The following is a 19,650-nucleotide window of genomic DNA, read 5'->3' as shown; positions in this document are numbered from 1 at the left end:
ACAATTTTTTTTCTTGTTTTTTATTACCAAAAGTTTAAAATAAATAAGTTTTTTTAAAAACTTTTTTTATCTTGCTCCTGGACCTTTTTTAATTTATAAGACAAAATATCTTGTCAGCCACAACTATATCCTTGGTGGGGATTTTACCACCTATGCGCTGAGCAGTGAGCAATTCTATCATTGCTCACCAAAAAGGAACTGTGGACACTCCAGACTGCTTCAAAGGCTGAGGCTAAAGAAATTCCAAGGCAAGGATTATACCACCTAAATGCACATCTTGGGGCTAACTGAAGAAGCCCATATTACATAGTGCTGCCAAAGAAATCTTTAAGGCGAGGATTATATCGCCCAAGCGTATACTTTCGGGCTAACTGAAGAAGCCCCCACCAAATGTGAGTAGCCCTTTGTGGCCTTCATTTTAAACAAAAATAAGCTTTGAGACATATTGCACTATTGTGTTTTTCTTTCTTTTATATATTTCATACACATCCGTGAGAGCGCAGCCACTAACCCCCTTGTGAACTACTCTACATAGAAGCTGGGATGCCTGGTTGGGGTATTTCTCTTGTGCAGACTGATAATAATTTTTAGTATTTAAACAAAGAGCATTGAGTTCCAATTGTTTAAAGTGTGAATGTTCTTGTACAAGGTGGGAAGGGATCCGTGGTATTGGAGTCCGGTTACTTCGGTCCCCCTAATTTTTACGGTTTAGACACTATTGTTATGCTGTTTTGTATATGGATATGTTGTAATTTTGTTATTTGGGAAATAATTAAAAAAAAACCTTTGCAAGTATGTTACAGCTAGAAGTTTTAATTTTTCATGAAAACAGCCCAGTGATTGCAAACCTTTAAACAGTAGTATATATATATATATTAATCAGAATAACATATTGACACTGTCATTGTAAGCATTACTTTGTTGGCTGGCTGGTCACTGAGAGTGTCATGCCCCTCCCCCTGCTATTGTGATGCAAGCTGTCCACGTGCCACACCCTGTTATTGTGACACTGCTGCTGTCACATTCTGTTTCTGTGTCACTGCTGCTGCCAAACACTCTTATTGAGACACTACTGGTGAGCAGTGGCTATATAAACACTGGTGGTGAAAAACACAGAGTTTTGTTTAAACTCACGTTGCAAAATGTGGAGAATCGCTTTGGTTTTGATTGTAGCTGTCGGGATCCATGCGCTCTTTGCTCTTGAACTGTATACAAATAGCTGGGCGGTGCGCATACCTGATGGCTCTGCAGAGGCAGAACGCATAGCAAGGAAATTTGGTTTCATCAATCTTGGGGAAGTGGTGCTTGGTAGTGATTTCTACCATCTAGTCCATCGGAGTATACAAAGGAAATCTTTCAGCCCTCACTGGGGTAGGCATGTTCAGCTGAAGAAAGAACCCAAGATTAGTTCGTTTGAGCAGCAGACCTTGAAGAGAAGGAAGAAAAGACAAACTTATCCGGAGCCAACAGACCCCATGTTCCGCAAGCAGTGGTACCTGAATAAAAATGGCAATCCTGACTTAGGCGTTCTGACTGCTTGGAGCCATGGGTACACTGGAAGGGGTGTGGTTGTGACCATTGTGGATGATGGACTTGAAAAGGACCACCCTGATCTGGCACAGAACTATGATCCAATGGCAAGTTATGACTTTAACAGTAATGATCCTGACCCTCAGCCCCGATATGACCCATCAAATGAGAACCACCACGGGACCCGCTGTGCAGGTGAGGTGGCTGCAGTTGCCAATAATGGTATTTGTGGCGCCGGAATCGCCTACAATGCTGCAATAGGCGGTGTGCGGATGCTGGACGGGTTGATCACAGATATTATCGAAGCTCAGTCGCTGAGTCTAAACCCACAGCATATTGACATTTATAGTGCCAGCTGGGGCCCTGAGGATGATGGGAAGATTGTGGACGGACCAGGAGTGCTTGCTTCTGAGGCTTTCGTTAAAGGAATAGCGAATGGTCGAGGTGGCCTTGGATCTGTCTTTGTTTGGGCATCTGGAAATGGTGGATTGCATTATGACAACTGCAATGCTGATGGCTACTCTAACAGCATCTACACCATTTCTGTGGGTAGTACATCAGAAAATGGAAAGGTCCCGTGGTACAGTGAGGCGTGCTCAGCCTTACTAACCACTACATACAGCAGCGGCATCAACAACGAAGGGAAGATCGTCAGCACTGATATTCGTCACAAGTGCACAGATCAGTCTACTGGCACTTCAGCTTCTGCACCGCTTGCTACTGGAATTCTAGCTCTCGCGTTGGAGGCAAACCCAGCTCTAACATGGAGGGATTTACAGCATATTGTAGTAAGATCATCCAATCCCACCCACCTGACTGCTGAAGACTGGGTATCAAATGGAGTTGGACGAAAAGTCAGCCACCATTATGGCTATGGGCTCCTGAACGCTGGACAAGTAGTAGAGCTGGCTAAAATGTGGGAGACAACTCGGCCTCAAAGAAAGTGCCTGATTGAGGTTGTAAACACCCCACAAAAACTGGATTCTGACCTACTGGTGACCGTGAATGTCACTGCCTGTCATGGTTCCCCCAACCACATAGTGTCCCTGGAACACGTCCAAGCCCAAATCTCCCTAAGTTATAGTCGCAGAGGTGACCTGGAAATCTCTCTCACCAGCCCTATGGGCACCCGTTCTGTGTTGATGGCTTTGAGACCATATGATACCAGCACCGATGGGTACAAAGACTGGTCTTTCATGACGACACACACTTGGGATGAAAATCCACAGGGCATTTGGACCTTGGAATTTTTAAACAAGGGAGGCTATAGGAACCATGGATTTCTTAATAATTTCAAGCTGATTCTGTATGGTACAGAAGAAGACATGATGGCCAGAAGAATCCAGAGGTCTGTAAGGAGAGACTGTTTGACCTTTGACAGCAATGGGTTATGTACAAAATGTGAGTCACCGTATTACATCTTTGGAAAGCTCTGCCTGTCTTATTGCCCTCCCAAGCACTTCAAGACTAGCCAGACGGTGGAGACAGAAGGATCTGATGGCTTTACCCGTATTTGTGCTGCTTGCCATCCATCCTGTAACACCTGTAACGGGAAGTCGGACAATAATTGCACTTCCTGCTCACCTTTGTCCACCTACAACGCCAAAAACCATTCCTGCTCACAGGCTCAATCTCCAAGTACAGACCTTAGCACCACTCCATCCACCCTGGCACCTAAAACTATAGCCATGGCTGTGGTTATAAGCTTGGTTTTCGTAGCCTCGATAGCGAAGCTGTTTTTCATTTGCTGGCTTCTCCGGAGAAGAACTGTAAACAAAGCTCAGTCTTCTGACGTAGAGAAGGGTAAGCTCTGTGCTCCTAATGATGAGGTGGAAGCTGAACAGGGAGCAGAATCTCAGCTTCTTCAACCTTCATATAGTGATGAGGACTAAAACAACAAGGAAGAGCAAAGACCCTGCCTGGCAATGATACAGAGACTTGACAATGAAAAAGGTCATTTTGATGTGACTTACTTGATAGTTGGTATGGCCACACTCTTGGGGAGGGAATAGTGTGAAGCCATCTCTGATTTGACATAACTGATCTGATTTATCATACGTGGATTAATAAAATCTGTTCTTTCCAAAACTATTCACTGCATCACCGACTTATTAGTTGTGTAACTGAGGATAATTTCTGGGAAAAGGTAGTATTTGTGAAAACAGACAAATATGCTCAACAGGGAAGCTTTGGACGGCTGCAATGCTTAGAGACACATTTGCGTTGTTAGTTTATTTCACACATTTGTATTGCATAGTTACATAGTCTGAAAACAGACATGCGTCCTTCAAGTTTAGCCTTTCCCACATCTGTTAATTGCTGTTAATCCAAAAGAAGGCACTAAAAATCCAGTTTGTAGCTCTTTCCAATTTTGCAAAAACTAGGGGGAAAAAATCCTTCTTGATCCCAGAATAGCAGTCAGATCTCTCCTTGGATCAAGAAGCTATTTCCCCATAATTTAAAAATGATATCCCTGAATATTATGTTTTTGCATGTATTCATCCAGTTGCTGTTTAAACTACCTCTGCAGGCAGAGAATTCCACATCCTTACTGTCCTTACTGTAAAAAACCCTTTCCTCTGCCTTAGACTAAATCTCCTTTCTTCCAGTCTAAATGCGTGACCACGTGTCCTGTGCATAGTCCTGTTTATGAATAGGTTTCCAGACAATGGTTTGTTTTGGCCCCGAATATATTTGTATGATGCTATCATATCCCCTCTGAGGCTCCATTCTTCTAAACTAAAAATATTTACTTTTGTTAACCTTTCTTCATAACTAAAGAGTTCCATTCCATGTAATTAATTTTGTAGCCCACCTCTTCATTTTTTCTAGTGCTATGATATCCTTCTTTAGAATAGGTGGCCAAAATTGCACAGCATATTCAAGGTGCGGCCTTACCATTGATTTATAAAGAGGCAAAATTATATTTTTATCCCGCGAATTGATGCCCCTTTTTATAAACGACAATACCTTACTGGCCTTAGCAACTGCTGACTGACACTGCACATTGTTGCCTAGTTTGTTGTACAAAATATGTAGGATTCCTTTGAAAATGTAAAGATATAAAAATAAAAGTTTAATTCACGGAATGTGTGGGGGATGAAAAAGTATTGGGCGACCTCAGATTTGCTCTTAGAGTTATGATTAACGCCTTGATGAAAAATCACGCAGATGACAGCGACAATTGACAGAGGGGGGGCAGTGAGAAGTGGCACAGGGGGTGAGACAGTTAGAAGTGGCAGAGGGGGCAGTGAGAAGGGGCAGAGGGGGGAAGGATAGTGAGAAGAGGGGGTACATACTTTGCCGACAAAGATGTCTTATACTGAGCTGTTTGTGGACAAAGTTGGCTCAGGCTGGGCTGTAATATGTGTGTAATCTGGGTGCTGGTCAGGTTCTATGTGGGCAATGAGGACGCCAGGGCTGGCTTTGGGGTGTGCGACCTGTGATCTATGCTGTGATTTAGTTGGTTATCTATAGCTTTAATGCTGAGTTTATATGTGAATTCCAATATATTTATAGCTGCAAAGCTGGGTGTGTGTTATTCTGTCGATCTGTATCTGGTACGCTATGTTTCCATACATTATTATTGTATACCTACAAATAGAGGGTTTGTATGTCTGATTCTGTTTATTTGATCTATACCATCATCGCTGAGTTAACGTGATTTTCAGTCTTCCCCTAATCTGCAGTCAGTGTGGCAATTTTTTTTGGTGTGGTAGCAGGGTCCAATTTTTTCTATATTTAAAAAAATGTTTTTGTTACAGCAGATTAGCTGTTTTGTTTAATGAAAGCTATTTGTTTGTTACAAGATTTTTTTCCTTTCTTTTTTGGGGGACGAGAGGGGGGGCCAGAGGAGTAGTCCGCACAGGGTGCCTGAACACCTAAGGCCGGCTCGGAGTGTATGTATGTGATAAGCTATTGTAAGGTCATTAAGACATATTTAAAAGAAACAATTGATTTAAAAGAAAAACAATTATATAAAAAAACTGTAGAAGCAGACTCGTCCGAATCATGTAATGAAAATATTTAGATAAACCATTTAAAGTACATAATTTGCGAACTATTAACATTTTGAAACAAGTACTGGATAGACATGGATACAATGTGTCATATGTGTTACATGGGATATATCTTTTAATTTTAATTATACATAAAGATTTAGCCATCATATGATGACTGTGACATTGGTACATAATGACTTTGTGAGAAAATGGAATACATAATTTGGGGCAGAACATTTACCATTATAATTTCTTTATTGAGCTGGTATTTAAAATACTATCTGAAGTGGATCACTGATGCACTATTGGTTACAGGATGATAAGTGCCGGTCTAGTCTAAACATCGGTCTGTTTAGACTAAAAGTATGGAAACGTGTTGGCTGCCCGCTTGCTGCAAACCCTGGAGGTGTGACGTTATGTACCAACGAGGAGAGAAATCTCCTTTCAGCTGATTTAGGCTGCTGTGTTGATGTGAGCCAATGAACGTGCAGGGATGTGAGGATGCTGTCCGATGGGCGTCTCACGCAAGTATTTTAAAAACTGTACTGAGCTACACGTGTTTTCTAATGTTGTGAACGTCGGGCTTTATTTATTTATTTTTCTTTTTTCTCTAGTTAACCCCTTCAATCCCCTATGGACGTACCGGGACGTCCAAAAAACGCCTCTCAAGAATCCCCTATGGACTTACCGGTACGTCCAGCCCTTCTTGCAGCGACAGGGACACATCCCTGCCGCTGCACGGGAGATCCGGCTGTCATTTGACAGAAGAAGCTGGCATCGCCGGCTTTCTGCTGTCCGATCTGATGTAACAGCTTCCGGCACGAAAGCTGGAAAGCTGTTCCATTTTAAACTGCCCGATCACGCGATCGGGCATTTCCTTCCGGGTTGCATCACTGCTGACGTAACCCGGAAGGTCATCGGAGGACAGGATATCCCCTGCTGGGTCTAGACAAATTTTTGTTAAAACAAAAGATTTTTATTGTTCATGTTCTCCTTGCGGTTAAGATGTGTATGGCCAGGCGGTGGAGAAAAGAAGATAGAACTAGTTGGAAGTTAATCTTTAATCAAATTCAATACCAATATTCAATATAAAGAGGCTATTTCTCCAAAATCAATAATATTGTCACATTTTGTAAAAATTTTAGGTTTCGAGGAAATTGTTAACTAAAAAGGGCCCAAATTCTAAGAATGTTAGTCTTTCCCTCTCTGACTCTGGGTTTCCTCTTTACTTTTTCCTCCCTGGGCGATATAGAACATAATATAGCAGACAGTTAACTTGCCCCGACAGAAAGCCCTAGGTCCCCTCCATGAGGATGATTGATGAATGATTGGGATATAATGTATATACTGTATGTTTAAAACATTAGAAATAACTATTTCAGGCCGACAGAACAACAGCAATTGTCTATTGCATATTTTTATTGAGATTACAAATAATAATACATGTTCAGTGATCAACATTTTTGTAACACATAAGAAACAGCTTGTTCTTGAAACATAAAAATATATATATATATATTTTTTTTAAATGATACCAGCACCGATGGGTACAAAGACTGGTCTTTCACGACGACACACACTTGGGCTGAAAATCCACAGGGCATTTGGACCTTGGAACTTTTAAACAAGGGAGGCTATAGGAACCATGGATTTCTTAATCATTTCAGGCTGATTCTGTATGGTACAGAAGAAGACATGATGGCCAGAAGAATCCAGAGGTCTGTAAGGAGAGACTGTTTGACCTTTGACAGCAATGGGTTATGTACAAAATGTGAGTCACCGTATTACATCTTTGGAAAGCTCTGCCTGTCTTATTGCCCTCCCAAGCACTTCAAGACTACGCAGACGGTGGAGACAGAAGGATCTGATGGCTTTACCCGTATTTGTGCTGCTTGCCATCCATCCTGTAACACCTGTAACGGGAAGTCGGACAATAAGTTCACTTCCTGCTCACCTTTGTCCACCTATAACGCCAAAAACCATTCATGCTCACAGGCTCAATCTCCAAGTACAGACCTTAGCACCACTCCATCCACCCTGGCACCTGAAACTGTAGCCATGGCTGTGGTTATAAGCGTGGCTATCGTAGTCTCGACAGCCAAGCTGTTTTTCATTTGCTGGCTTCTTCGGAGAAGAACTGTAAACAAAGCTCTTCTGACGTAGAGAAGGGTAAGCTCTGTGCTACTAATGATGAGGTGGAAGCTGAACAGGGAGCAGAATCTCAGCTTCTTCAACCTTCATATAGTGATGAGGACTAAATCAACAAGGAAGAGCAAAGACCCAGCCTGGCAACAGAGACTTCACATGTTTTTGACATGAAGAAAGAACTTTTAGGAAAGAACCAAGGTGTGAAGGACCGTATCAAGTTTTATTTACCTCCCCCACTGCGTGTAAAATAGCCAAAAGGAGTTGTTGGATACATCAGTCGCACTGTAAGAAGGTAACACCACTTGCTGGTAGTCACTCATTAAGTCTGGGTACAAAGGGGGGTCCAGACGATAGGTTGGACTCGTCTCAAGCCAGTGAAGAAATCCATTCCCCAAACCCTGAGTTGACGGCCAGGTAGGATGAAGAGGTGGTGCCTGCTTATAGTTTGTTGGGTAGTGACTGATGCCTTTTCAATAATTCCTTATTCTAGTGCTAATGCTAAGTGGGATGCGAACAAGAAGGTGACTGATACCAGAGCAAAAAATCAAACTTTCTCATTAACAGGAGATAGTTCCATTGTCATTGATCTGTGTAAATTATTGTAAAGAATGCTAAGGCCCATGTATATATATGTTGGATGCCCGAAAAGCCCCCGGGAAACGAAGTATAACATCATGCCTCGGTTGGGATTATGCTTTGCGGACAACAGCTAGTCGAGATTGGGGATATAATTTACCTGAGGCAAGAGCGAGTTAGATCAAAACAAGATTTTCTGTAAAAAGATTACAATCTGAATGTAAAACCTTTGATAATGGTAATAAATTGCTATTTACCTTGAAAGAACCTATGAAGACGGATGAGAGACTATATACCATATGGGTGTGGATTTCCGATTGGGACCCACAGGGAACTTTCTTTTTTTATCCTTTCCAGAAAATAAGGTCCAAGCAAAAAAAGAGTTACAGATCCAGGAAGAAAAACACGTTGAGGAAGTTGAGACAGGGGTAATGCGGTACCAATTTGAGTTCTATTGATTAGATTGCCTTGGAAGCAGGATTCCATGGAGATAACATTTGGTTGGAATGGCTTAGATTTACTGTTAGGCGTCTAAACAAAGAGAATTGTATAGTCTGTGCAGAAGCCCGTCCGCATTTGGGTACACTGCCATTTCCATTAAAAAAAGAAAATGATCCAATAGGATTTGATTATATGATGCAATTGTTTAATGACACTATACTATAATAATACTATACTCCACCTGGAAATGGAACTTGTCATACATTAGACTTGTTGTTTCCCAAGGTTAAAAGGGCTCAATTACCTCCAGCAGTGCAAATGTATGAAAGAAATTACACCTGTATGGAACTTCAGGGTAATGGAAGCTATTTTAATTCTAAGGAATTATCTGATTCACTATGCGTCGAGACTTTTTCCACACTACTTCGGCAGCCAACCCAGATAGATAGCAGATATTTGATGGTTGTGTGGAGACCGAAAAATAAGACCTTTCATCGATCCAAGAAAATGTTCTATAATACAACTCATCGTACCTTTGAACCTATTAACTTCATGGAAGGAACCAAATTCTAGGCTGAAACGATCAATACGACCACAAGGATCATTTGATGATCGGGTGTATATTAATGAAATTGGAGTACCACGAGGAGTTCCAAATGATTTCAAATCAAATTGCTGCAGGTTTTGAATCGGTCCTTTTCTGGTGGAGTACGATAGCAAAAAACGTGGACTGGATAAACTGCATCTATTATAATCAACAGAGGTTTGTGAATTATACTCGAGATGCTATTAAAGGAATAAACAAGCAACTGGATGCGACCTCCCTTATGGCTGGGCAGAATCGAATGGGCTTGGACATGCTATTGGCCACCAAATAATACCGCCCCTGATGGGAGCATCACCAAAGCCCTCGAAGGACTAACATCCTTATCAAATGAACTTGCTGAGAATGCAGGGATACATGATGTGTTCACCTCTTGGTTAGAAGGATGGTTTGGGCGATGGTCAGGAATCATAATGTCCGGGATAATTACCATCACTATAGTAGCTGCAGTATTAATATTTGGAGGATGCTGTTGTATTCCATGTTGCTGAGGACTTATGAGATATATATATATATATTTATATATATATATAATGTTATCCTTGAAACTGTGCCAAGACATCTACTCCATGCTTCTTTGAATGCATGCAAAGGGTCAAGTATAGGCCATCCTTAATGATGCAGCTTAAAAGGCGTTAACTGCTTGAAAAGTAACCAATCAGGATATATCATTAGAAGACGATAAGATGCTATATAAACCATGTAATCTAAACATGTAATTAGTCCATGCTCCGACTTACGTTTGTTGCGTGCCTTGTCTCGATTATGCGCATGATCTGAAGAAAGGAAACTCTTTCTGAGGAGAATTCGACCTTTAATTCAACCAACACACATTGTTGCCTAGTTTGTTGTACAAACAAAATATGTAGGATTCCTTTGAGAATGGTTAAGATATAAAGAAATAAAAGTTTAATTCACAGAATGTGTGGGGGATGAAAAAGTATTGGGCGACCTCTGATTTGCTCTTAGAGTTATGATTAACGCCTTGATGGAAAATCACACCGATGACAGCGACAATTGACGTGCCTGGCACATCATGGGATTCAAAAGGCTCAGAAAGCAATTGCGTTCTTCGCTCAGCTGACGTTGCGATGCCTTTACATCAAGGTTTTCCGCAACACTAAAAACATTTTGAGAAATTTTGTTTTCTGGCTGTTCGTTTCGGCTGAAATTTGGAGGTCTTTTTTATTTGGGACAACATTTCGGGGGCATTCTAAGGAGGATGATGCGCTGCAACCACACAGGATCGGCCTTGGCATCTGTTCCAAAATTTGATTTGAGGAAGATCTCCAAATAGAAGGAAAGGGACAGTGAATTATATGGGACTATTGAATAACTAGTAGTCCACATTTGGTCCTTTCTGCTCTTGCTAAGGCATACCATTTAGTTTGCACTTAATATACGGAAATGTCTCGGTTGTATATCTTTCCCTGTTGTGTGTGGCAGTCATTGTCTTACATAAAATAATTTAAAACAACAATATTAATTAACGAGTAACAGTGTATGTATCTGTTGTAAGGTCATTAAGACATATGTAAAAGAAACAATTGATTTAAAAACCCTGGAGGTGTGACGTTATGTACCAACGAGGAGAGAAATCTCCTTTCAGCTGATTTAAGCTGCTGTGTTGATGTGAGCCAATGAACGTGCGGGGATGTGAGGATGCTGTCCAATGGGCGTCTCACGCAAGTATTTTAAAAACTGTACCAAGTTTCGAACGTCGGGGCTTTATGTATTTCTTTTTTCTCTGGTTTAGGCAGTCCTAGGATGTTTTTAGACGAGACAGACTGACAGATTTGGGCACCCTTTCCATCTTCTGCTAGGAACTATGTCACTATGGGAGAGAAGCTTTGTTAGATATGGGCAGTTTAGAGGAGCAACAGGGTGAATAGTCATACATGGTGTCTGTCATTAGAAACCTCTATATAGAGCAGAGACGGCCACTTTTTAGATACATTGTATTGCTCTTACAGACTACCATTACAAATAAAAGTTATGTTTTATTGGCAGGATATTAGATACTTGTCTGAGATCGGTTATCATTAGGGTTTGATTACCCCTTAGAATCCTGCAGTTATTTGGTTTAGTTTTAAGCCGCTTTTTGTATTTATGAATAACTGATGTGCCTGAGCGAGACTGAGTGGAGACCTGAAAATCAGAGAGGAGACCACTGTGTGTGCAATCTGGGTGAGTCCTGTGTCTGTGTGTAATCTGGGTAATAGGAAAAATGTGTATGTATATATATATATATATATATATATATATATATATATATATATATATATGGGTGTGTGTATATATCTATATATATATGTGTGTGTGTGTATATATATATATATATATGGGTTTGTGTATATATCTATATATATATGTGTGTGTGTGTATATATATATATATATATGGGTGTGTGTAGATATATATATATGTGTGTGTGTGCTATGTGCACAGTAACGGCTGCAAAAGTGGACTCCACTGCTATTAAATCTGCTGTGTGGTGTTGCCCTGGATCTTTTGGAGATCTAGCAATGCCCCTGGTTTCAGAGCTACCCGCGCATGGCAATCGGTAATGGGCACTAGGAAAGGCTACGAGCGAACATTAACCCCTCCAGTGCTGAACAGACAGCTGAGTGTGGAGACAGATGAGACTCACAAATTAAGCAGCCTCATCAAGAAATTATAGAAACGCTACAGTACTGCACATTATGTTAAAATCAGAAAGTATTTATTTAACATGTTTACTTTTGTTGTACATAACAATATAAATATTTAGTAATGCTGGGAAAAATGTCCAGTTAATGTACAGTCTAATGACAGTTGATCTTTAAAAAACCCTTTTGCAAGTATGTTTCAGCTAGAAGTTTTCTTTTTTTCATAAAAACAGCCCAGTTATTGCAAACCTTTGAACAGTAGTATATACATGTATGTGTATGTGTGTATATATATATATAAATATATAAACATATTGACACTGTCATTGTAAGCATTACTTTGTTGGCTGGCTGGTCACTGAGAGTGTCATGCCCCTCCCCCTGCTATTGTGATGTAAGCTGTCCACGTGCCACACCCTGTTATTGTGACACTGCTGCTGCCACATTCTGTTTCTGTGTCACTGCTGCTGCCAAACACTCTTATTGAGACACTACTGGTGAGCAGTGGCTATATAAACACTGGTGGTGAAAAACACAGAGTTTTGTTTAAACTCACGTTGCAAAATGTGGAGAATCGCTTTGGTTTTGATTGTAGCTGTCGGGATCCATGCGCTCTTTGCTCTTGAACTGTATACAAATAGCTGGGCGGTGCGCATACCTGATGGCTCTGCAGAGGCAGAACGCATAGCACGGAAATTTGGTTTCATCAATCTTGGGGAAGTGGTGCTTGGTAGTGATTTCTACCATCTAGTCCATCGGAGTATACAAAGGAAATCTTTCAGCCCTCACTGGGGTAGGCATGTTCAGCTGAAGAAAGAACCCAAGATTAGTTCGTTTGAGCAGCAGACCTTGAAGAGAAGGAAGAAAAGACAAACTTATTCGGAGCCAACAGACCCCATGTTCCGCAAGCAGTGGTACCTGAATAAAAATGTCAAACCTGACTTAGGCGTTCTGACTGCTTGGAGCCATGGGTACACTGGAAGGGGTGTGGTTGTGACCATTGTGGATGATGGACTTGAAAAGGACCACCCTGATCTGGCACAGAACTATGATCCAATGGCAAGTTATGACTTTAACAGTAATGATCCTGACCCTCAGCCCCGATATGACCCATCAAATGAGAACCACCACGGGACCCGCTGTGCAGGTGAGGTGGCTGCAGTTGCCAATAATGGTATTTGTGGCACCGGAATCGCCTACAATGCTGCAATAGGCGGTGTGCGGATGCTGGACGGGTTGATCACAGATATTATCGAAGCTCAGTCGCTGAGTCTAAACCCACAGCATATTGACATTTATAGTGCCAGCTGGGGCCCTGAGGATGATGGGAAGATTGTGGACGGACCAGGAGTGCTTGCTTCTGAGGCTTTCGTTAAAGGAATAGCGAATGGTCGAGGTGGCCTTGGATCTGTCTTTGTTTGGGCATCTGGAAATGGTGGATTGCATTATGACAACTGCAACGCTGATGGCTACTCTAACAGCATCTACACCATTTCTGTGGGTAGTACATCAGAAAATGGAAAGGTCCCGTGGTACAGTGAGGCGTGCTCAGCCTTACTAACCACTACATACAGCAGCGGCATCAACAACGAAGGGAAGATCGTCAGCACTGATATTCGTCACAAGTGCACAGATCAGTCTACTGGCACTTCAGCTTCTGCACCACTTGCTACTGGAATTCTAGCTCTCGCGTTGGAGGCAAACCCAGCTCTAACATGGAGGGATTTACAGCATATTGTAGTAAGATCATCCAATCCCACCCACCTGACTGCTGAAGACTGGGTATCAAATGGAGTTGGACGAAAAGTCAGCCACCATTATGGCTATGGGCTCCTGAACGCTGGACAAGTAGTAGAGCTGGCTAAAATGTGGGAGACAACTCGGCCTCAAAGAAAGTGCCTGATTGAGGTTGTAAACACCCCACAAAAACTGGATTCTGACCTACTGGTGACCGTGAATGTCACTGCCTGTCATGGTTCCCCCAACCACATAGTGTCCCTGGAACACGTCCAAGCCCAAATCTCCCTAAGTTATAGTCGCAGAGGTGACCTGGAAATCTCTCTCACCAGCCCTATGGGCACCCGTTCTGTGTTGATGGCTTTGAGACCATATGATACCAGCACCGATGGGTACAAAGACTGGTCTTTCATGACGACACACACTTGGGATGAAAATCCACAGGGCATTTGGACCTTGGAATTTTTAAACAAGGGAGGCTATAGGAACCATGGATTTCTTAATAATTTCAAGCTGATTCTGTATGGTACAGAAGAAGACATGATGGCCAGAAGAATCCAGAGGTCTGTAAGGAGAGACTGTTTGACCTTTGACAGCAATGGGTTATGTACAAAATGTGAGTCACCGTATTACATCTTTGGAAAGCTCTGCCTGTCTTATTGCCCTCCCAAGCACTTCAAGACTAGGCAGACGGTGGAGACAGAAGGATCTGATGGCTTTACCCGTATTTGTGCTGCTTGCCATCCATCCTGTAACACCTGTAACGGGAAGTCGGACAATAATTGCACTTCCTGCTCACCTTTGTCCACCTACAACGCCAAAAACCATTCCTGCTCACAGGCTCAATCTCCAAGTACAGACCTTAGTAGCACTCCATCCACCCTGGCACCTAAAACTATAGCCATGGCTGTGGTTATAAGCTTGGTTTTCGTAGCCTCGATAGCGAAGCTGTTTTTCATTTGCTGGCTTCTCCGGAGAAGAACTGTAAACAAAGCTCAGTCTTCTGACGTAGAGAAGGGTAAGCTCTGTGCTCCTAATGATGAGGTGGAAGCTGAACAGGGAGCAGAATCTCAGCTTCTTCAACCTTCATATAGTGATGAGGACTAAAACAACAAGGAAGAGCAAAGACCCAGCCTGGCAATGATACAGAGACTTGACATGTTTTTGACATGAAAACATAACTTTTAGGTCATTTTGATGTGACTTACTTGATAGTTGGTATGGCCACACTCTTGGGGAGGGAATAGTGTGACGCCATCTCTGATTTGACATATCCGATCTGATTTATCATACGTGGATTAATAAAATCTGTTCTTTCCAAAACTATTCACTGCATCACTGACTTATTAGTTGTGTAACTGAGGATAATTTCTGGGAAAAGGTAGTATTTGTAAAAGCAGACAAATATGCTCAACAGGGAAACTTTGGACGGCTGCAATGCTTAGAGACACATTTGCGTTGTTAGTTTATTTCACACATTTGTATTGCATGGTTACATAATCTGAAAACAGACATGCGTCCTTCAAGTTTAGCCTTTCCCACATCTGTTAATTGCTGTTAATCTAAAAGAAGGCACTAAAAATCCAGTTTGTAGCTCTTTCTAATTTTGCAAAAACTAGGGGAAAAAATCCTTCTTGATCCCAGAATAGCAGTCAGATCTCTCCTAGGATCAAGAAGCGTTTTCCCCATAATTTAAAAATGATATCTCTGAATATTATATTTTTGCATGTATTCATCCAGTTGCTGTTTAAACTACCTCTGCAGGCAGAGAATTCCACATCCTTACTGTCCTTACTGTAAAAAACCCTTTCCTCTGCCTTAGACTAAATCTCCTTTCTTCCAGTCTAAATGTGTGACCACGTGTCCTGTGCATAGTCCTGTTTATGAATAGATTTCCAGACAATGGTTTGTTTTGGCCCCGAATATATTTATATAATGCTATCCTATCCCCTCTGAGGCTCCATTCTTCTAAACTAAAAATATTTACTTTTGTTAACCTTTCTTCATAACTAAAGAGTTCCATTCCATGTAATTAATTTTGTAGCCCATCTCTGCATATTTTTTAGTGCTATAAAATCCTTCTTTAGAATAGGTGGCCAAAATTGCACAGCATATTCAAGGTGCGGCCTTACCATTGATTTATAAAGAGGCAAAATTATATTTTTATCCCGCGAATTGATGCCCTTTTTATAAACGACAATACCTTACTGGCCTTAGCAGCTGCTGACTGACATTGCACATTGTTGCCTAGTTTGTTGTACAAACCAAATATGTAGGATTCCTTTGAAAATGTAAAGATATAAAAATAAAAGTTTAATTCACGGAATGTGTGGGGGATGAAAAAGTATTGGGCGACCTCAGATTTGCTCTTAGAGTTATGATTAACGCCTTGATGAAAAATCACACAGATGACAGCGACAATTGACAGAGGGGGGGCAGTGAGAAGTGGCACAGGGGGTGAGGCAGTTAGAAGTGGCAGAGGGGGCAGTGAGAAGGGGCAGAGGGGGGAAGGATAGTGAGAAGAGGGGGTACATACTTTGCCGACAAAGATGTCTTATACTGGGCTGTTTGGGGACAAAGTTGGCTCAGGCTGGGCTGTAATATGTGTGTAATCTGGGTGCTGGTCAGGTTCTATGTGGGCAATGAGGACGCCAGGGCTGGCTTTGGGGTGTGCGACCTGTGATCTATGCTGTAATTTAGTTGGTTATCTATACCTTTAATGCTGGGTTTATATGTGAATTCCAATATATTTATACCTGCAAAGCTGGGTGTGTGTTATTCTGTCGATCTGTATCTGGTACGCTGTTTCCATACATTATTATTGTATACCTACAAATAGAGGGTTTGTATGTCTGATTCTGTTTATTTGATCTATACCATCATCGCTGAGTTAACGTGATTTTCAGTCTTCCCCTAATCTGCAGTCAGTGTGGCAATTTGTTTTTGGTGTGGTAGCAGGGTCCAATTTTTTCAATACTTAAAAAAAATGTTTTTGTTACAGGAGATTAGCTGTTTTGTTTAATGAAAGCTATTTGTTTGTTACGAGATTTTTTTCCTTTCTTTTTTGGGGGATGAGAGGGGGCGCAGACTCGTCCGAATCATGTAATGAAAATATTTAGATAAACCACATAAAGTACATAATTTGCGAACTATTAACATTTTGAAACAAGTACTGGATAGACATGGATACAATGTGTCATATGTGTTACATGGGATATATCTTTTAATTATACATAAAGATTTAGCCATCATATGATGACTGTGACATTGGTACATAATGACTGTGAGAAAATTGAATACATGATTTGGGGCAGAATATATACTATTTCTTTATTGAGCTGGTATTTAAAATACTATCTGAAGTGGATCACTGATGCACTATTGGTTACAGGATGATAAGTGCCGGTCTAGTCTAAACATCGGTCTGTTTAAACTAAAAGTATGGAAGCGTGTTGGCTGCCCGCCTGCTGCAAACCCTGGAGGTGTGACGTTATGTACCAACGAGGAGAGAAATCTCCTTTCAGCTGATTTAAGCTCCTGTGTTAATGTGAGCCAATGAACGTGCGGGGATGTGAGGATGCTGTCCGATGGGCGTCTCACACAAGTATTTTAAAAACTGTACTGAGCTACACGTGTTTTCTAATGTTGCGAACGTCTCGCTTTATTTATTTATTTTTCTTTTTTCTCTGGTTAACCCCTTCAATCCCCTATGGACGTACCGGGACGTCCAAAAAAACGCCTCTCAAGAATCCCCTATGGACTTACCGGTACGTCCAGCCCTTCTTGCAGCGACAGGGACACATCCCTGCCGCTGCACGGGAGACCAGGCTGTCATTTGACAGAAGAAGCTGGCATCGCCGGCTTTCTGCTGTCCGATCTGATGTAACAGCTTCCGGCACGAAAGCTGGAAAGCTGTTCCATTTTAAACTGACCGATCACGCGATCGGGCATTTCCTTCCGGGTTGCGTCACTGCTGACGTAACCCGGAAGGTCATCGGAGGACAGGATAAGATCTTCATTGTTCATGTTCTCCTTGCGGTTAAGATGTGTATGGCCAGGCAGTGGAGAAAAGAAGATAGAATTAGTTGGAAGTTAGTCTTTAATCAAATTCAATACCAATATTCAATGTATCTCCAAAATCAATAATATTGTTACATTTTGTAAAATTTGGGAGCCATGGAAATCGGCCCTTGTGGCTGGTTTAGAGGAAATTGTTACCTAAAAAGGGCCCAAATTCTAAGAATGTTAGTCTTTCCTCTCTGACTCTGGGTTTCCTCTTTACTTTTTTTCTCCCTGGGCGATATAGAACATAATATAGCAGACAGTTAACTTGCCCCGACAGAAAACCCTAGGTCCCCTCCATGAGGATGATTGATGAATGATTGGGATATAATGTATATACTGTATGTTTAAAACATTAGAAATTAAACTATTTCAGGCGGACAGAACAACAGCAATTGTCTATTGCATATTTTTATTGAGATTACAAATAATAATACATGTTCAGTGATCAACATTTTTGTAACACATAAGAAACAGCTTGTTCTTGAAACATAAAAATATATATATATATTTTTTTTTAAATGATACCAGCACCGATGGGTACAAAGACTGGTCTTTCATGACGACACACACTTGGGATGAAAATCCACAGGGCATTTGGACCTTGGAACTTTTAAACAAGGGAGGCTATAGGAACCATGGATTTCTTAATAATTTCAAGCTGATTCTGTATGGTACAGAAGAAGACATGATGGCCAGAAGAATCCAGAGGTCTGTAAGGAGAGACTGTTTGACCTTTGACAGCAATGGGTTATGTACAAAATGTGAGTCACCGTATTATATCTTTGGAAAGCTCTGCCTGTCTTATTGCCCTCCCAAGCACTTCAAGACTACGCAGACGGTGGAGACAGAAGGATCTGATGGCTTTACCCGTATTTGTGCTGCTTGCCATCCATCCTGTAACACCTGTAACGGGAAGTCGGACAATAATTGCACTTCCTGCTCACCTTTATCCACCTACAACGCCAAAAACCATTCCTGCTCACAGGCTCAATCTCCAAGTACAGACCTTAGCACCACTCCATCCATTAAAACAATTGATTTAAAAGATTTAAAAACCCTGGAGGTGTGACGTTATGTACCAACGAGGAGAGAAATCTCCTTTCAGTTGATTTAAGCTCCTGTGTTGATGTGAGCCAATGAACGTGCGGGGATGTGAGGATGCTGTCCAATGGGCGTCTCACGCAAGTATTTTAAAAACTGTCCCAAGCTACTCGCGTTTTCAACTGTTTCGAACGTCGGGGCTTTATGTATTTGTTTTTATTTTTTTTTCTGGTTTAGGCAGTCCTAGGATGATTTTAGACGAAACAGACTGACAGATTTGGGCACCCTTTCCATCTTCTGCTAGGAACTATGTCACTACGGGAGAGAAGCTTTGTTAGATAGAGGCAGTTTAGAGGAGCAACAGGGTGAATAGTCATACATGGTGTCTGTCATTAGAAACCTCTATGTAGAGCAGAGACGGCCACTTTTTAGATACATTGTATTGCTCTTACAGACTACCATTACAAATAAAAGTTGTGTTTTATTGGCAGGATATTAGATACTTGTCTGAGCTCGGTTATCATTAGGGTTTGATTACCCCTTAGAATCCTGCAGTTATTTGGTTTAGTTTTAAGCCTCTTTTTGTATTTATGAATAACTGATGTGCCTGAGTGAGACTGAGCGAGACCTGAAAATCAGAGAGGAGACCACTGTGTGTGCAATTTGGGTGGGTCCTGTGTCTGTGTGTAATCTGGGTAATAGGAAAAATGTGTATGTGTGTATATATATATATATATATATCAGGGCTCGACAAATCCCAGGCGCCAGGTCGCCATGGCGACAGAGAATTTTGTCCTGGCGCCTAGGTTTTGTCAGCCTCTTACGTCCAGAAAAAATTGTGGATGTAAGAGGCTGAGTC

General features: G+C 41.5%; 2 protein-coding genes across 2 annotated transcripts; both read left to right on the top strand.

The window, feature by feature from the left end:
* The first annotated feature begins 1,055 nt into the window (after nt 1–1,055).
* Nucleotides 1,056–3,422, top strand: LOC128500964 (proprotein convertase subtilisin/kexin type 4-like). The gene has a single exon (XM_053470336.1). It carries the CDS (start codon nt 1,143–1,145, stop codon nt 3,420–3,422), a length of 2,280 nt encoding a protein of 759 aa, XP_053326311.1. The 5' UTR covers nt 1,056–1,142.
* Nucleotides 3,423–12,367: 8,945 nt separating this feature from the next.
* Nucleotides 12,368–14,792, top strand: LOC128500963 (proprotein convertase subtilisin/kexin type 4-like). The gene has a single exon (XM_053470335.1). It carries the CDS (start codon nt 12,513–12,515, stop codon nt 14,790–14,792), a length of 2,280 nt encoding a protein of 759 aa, XP_053326310.1. The 5' UTR covers nt 12,368–12,512.
* Nucleotides 14,793–19,650: the final 4,858 nt, after the last annotated feature.

This window comes from Spea bombifrons, chromosome 6 (assembly GCF_027358695.1).
Source record: "Spea bombifrons isolate aSpeBom1 chromosome 6, aSpeBom1.2.pri, whole genome shotgun sequence".
In the NCBI taxonomy this organism is placed as follows: domain Eukaryota; kingdom Metazoa; phylum Chordata; class Amphibia; order Anura; family Pelobatidae; genus Spea; species Spea bombifrons.
The sequence above is the reverse complement of the archived record's forward strand: the minus strand, read 5'-3'. Positions and strand labels throughout refer to the sequence as shown.

What these genes read in the sequence shown, in the direction of transcription:
- LOC128500964 (XM_053470336.1), top strand. Translation starts at nt 1,143, where the DNA reads ATGTGGAGAATCGCTTTGGTTTTGATTGTAGCTGTCGGGATCCATGCG.
- LOC128500963 (XM_053470335.1), top strand. Translation starts at nt 12,513, where the DNA reads ATGTGGAGAATCGCTTTGGTTTTGATTGTAGCTGTCGGGATCCATGCG.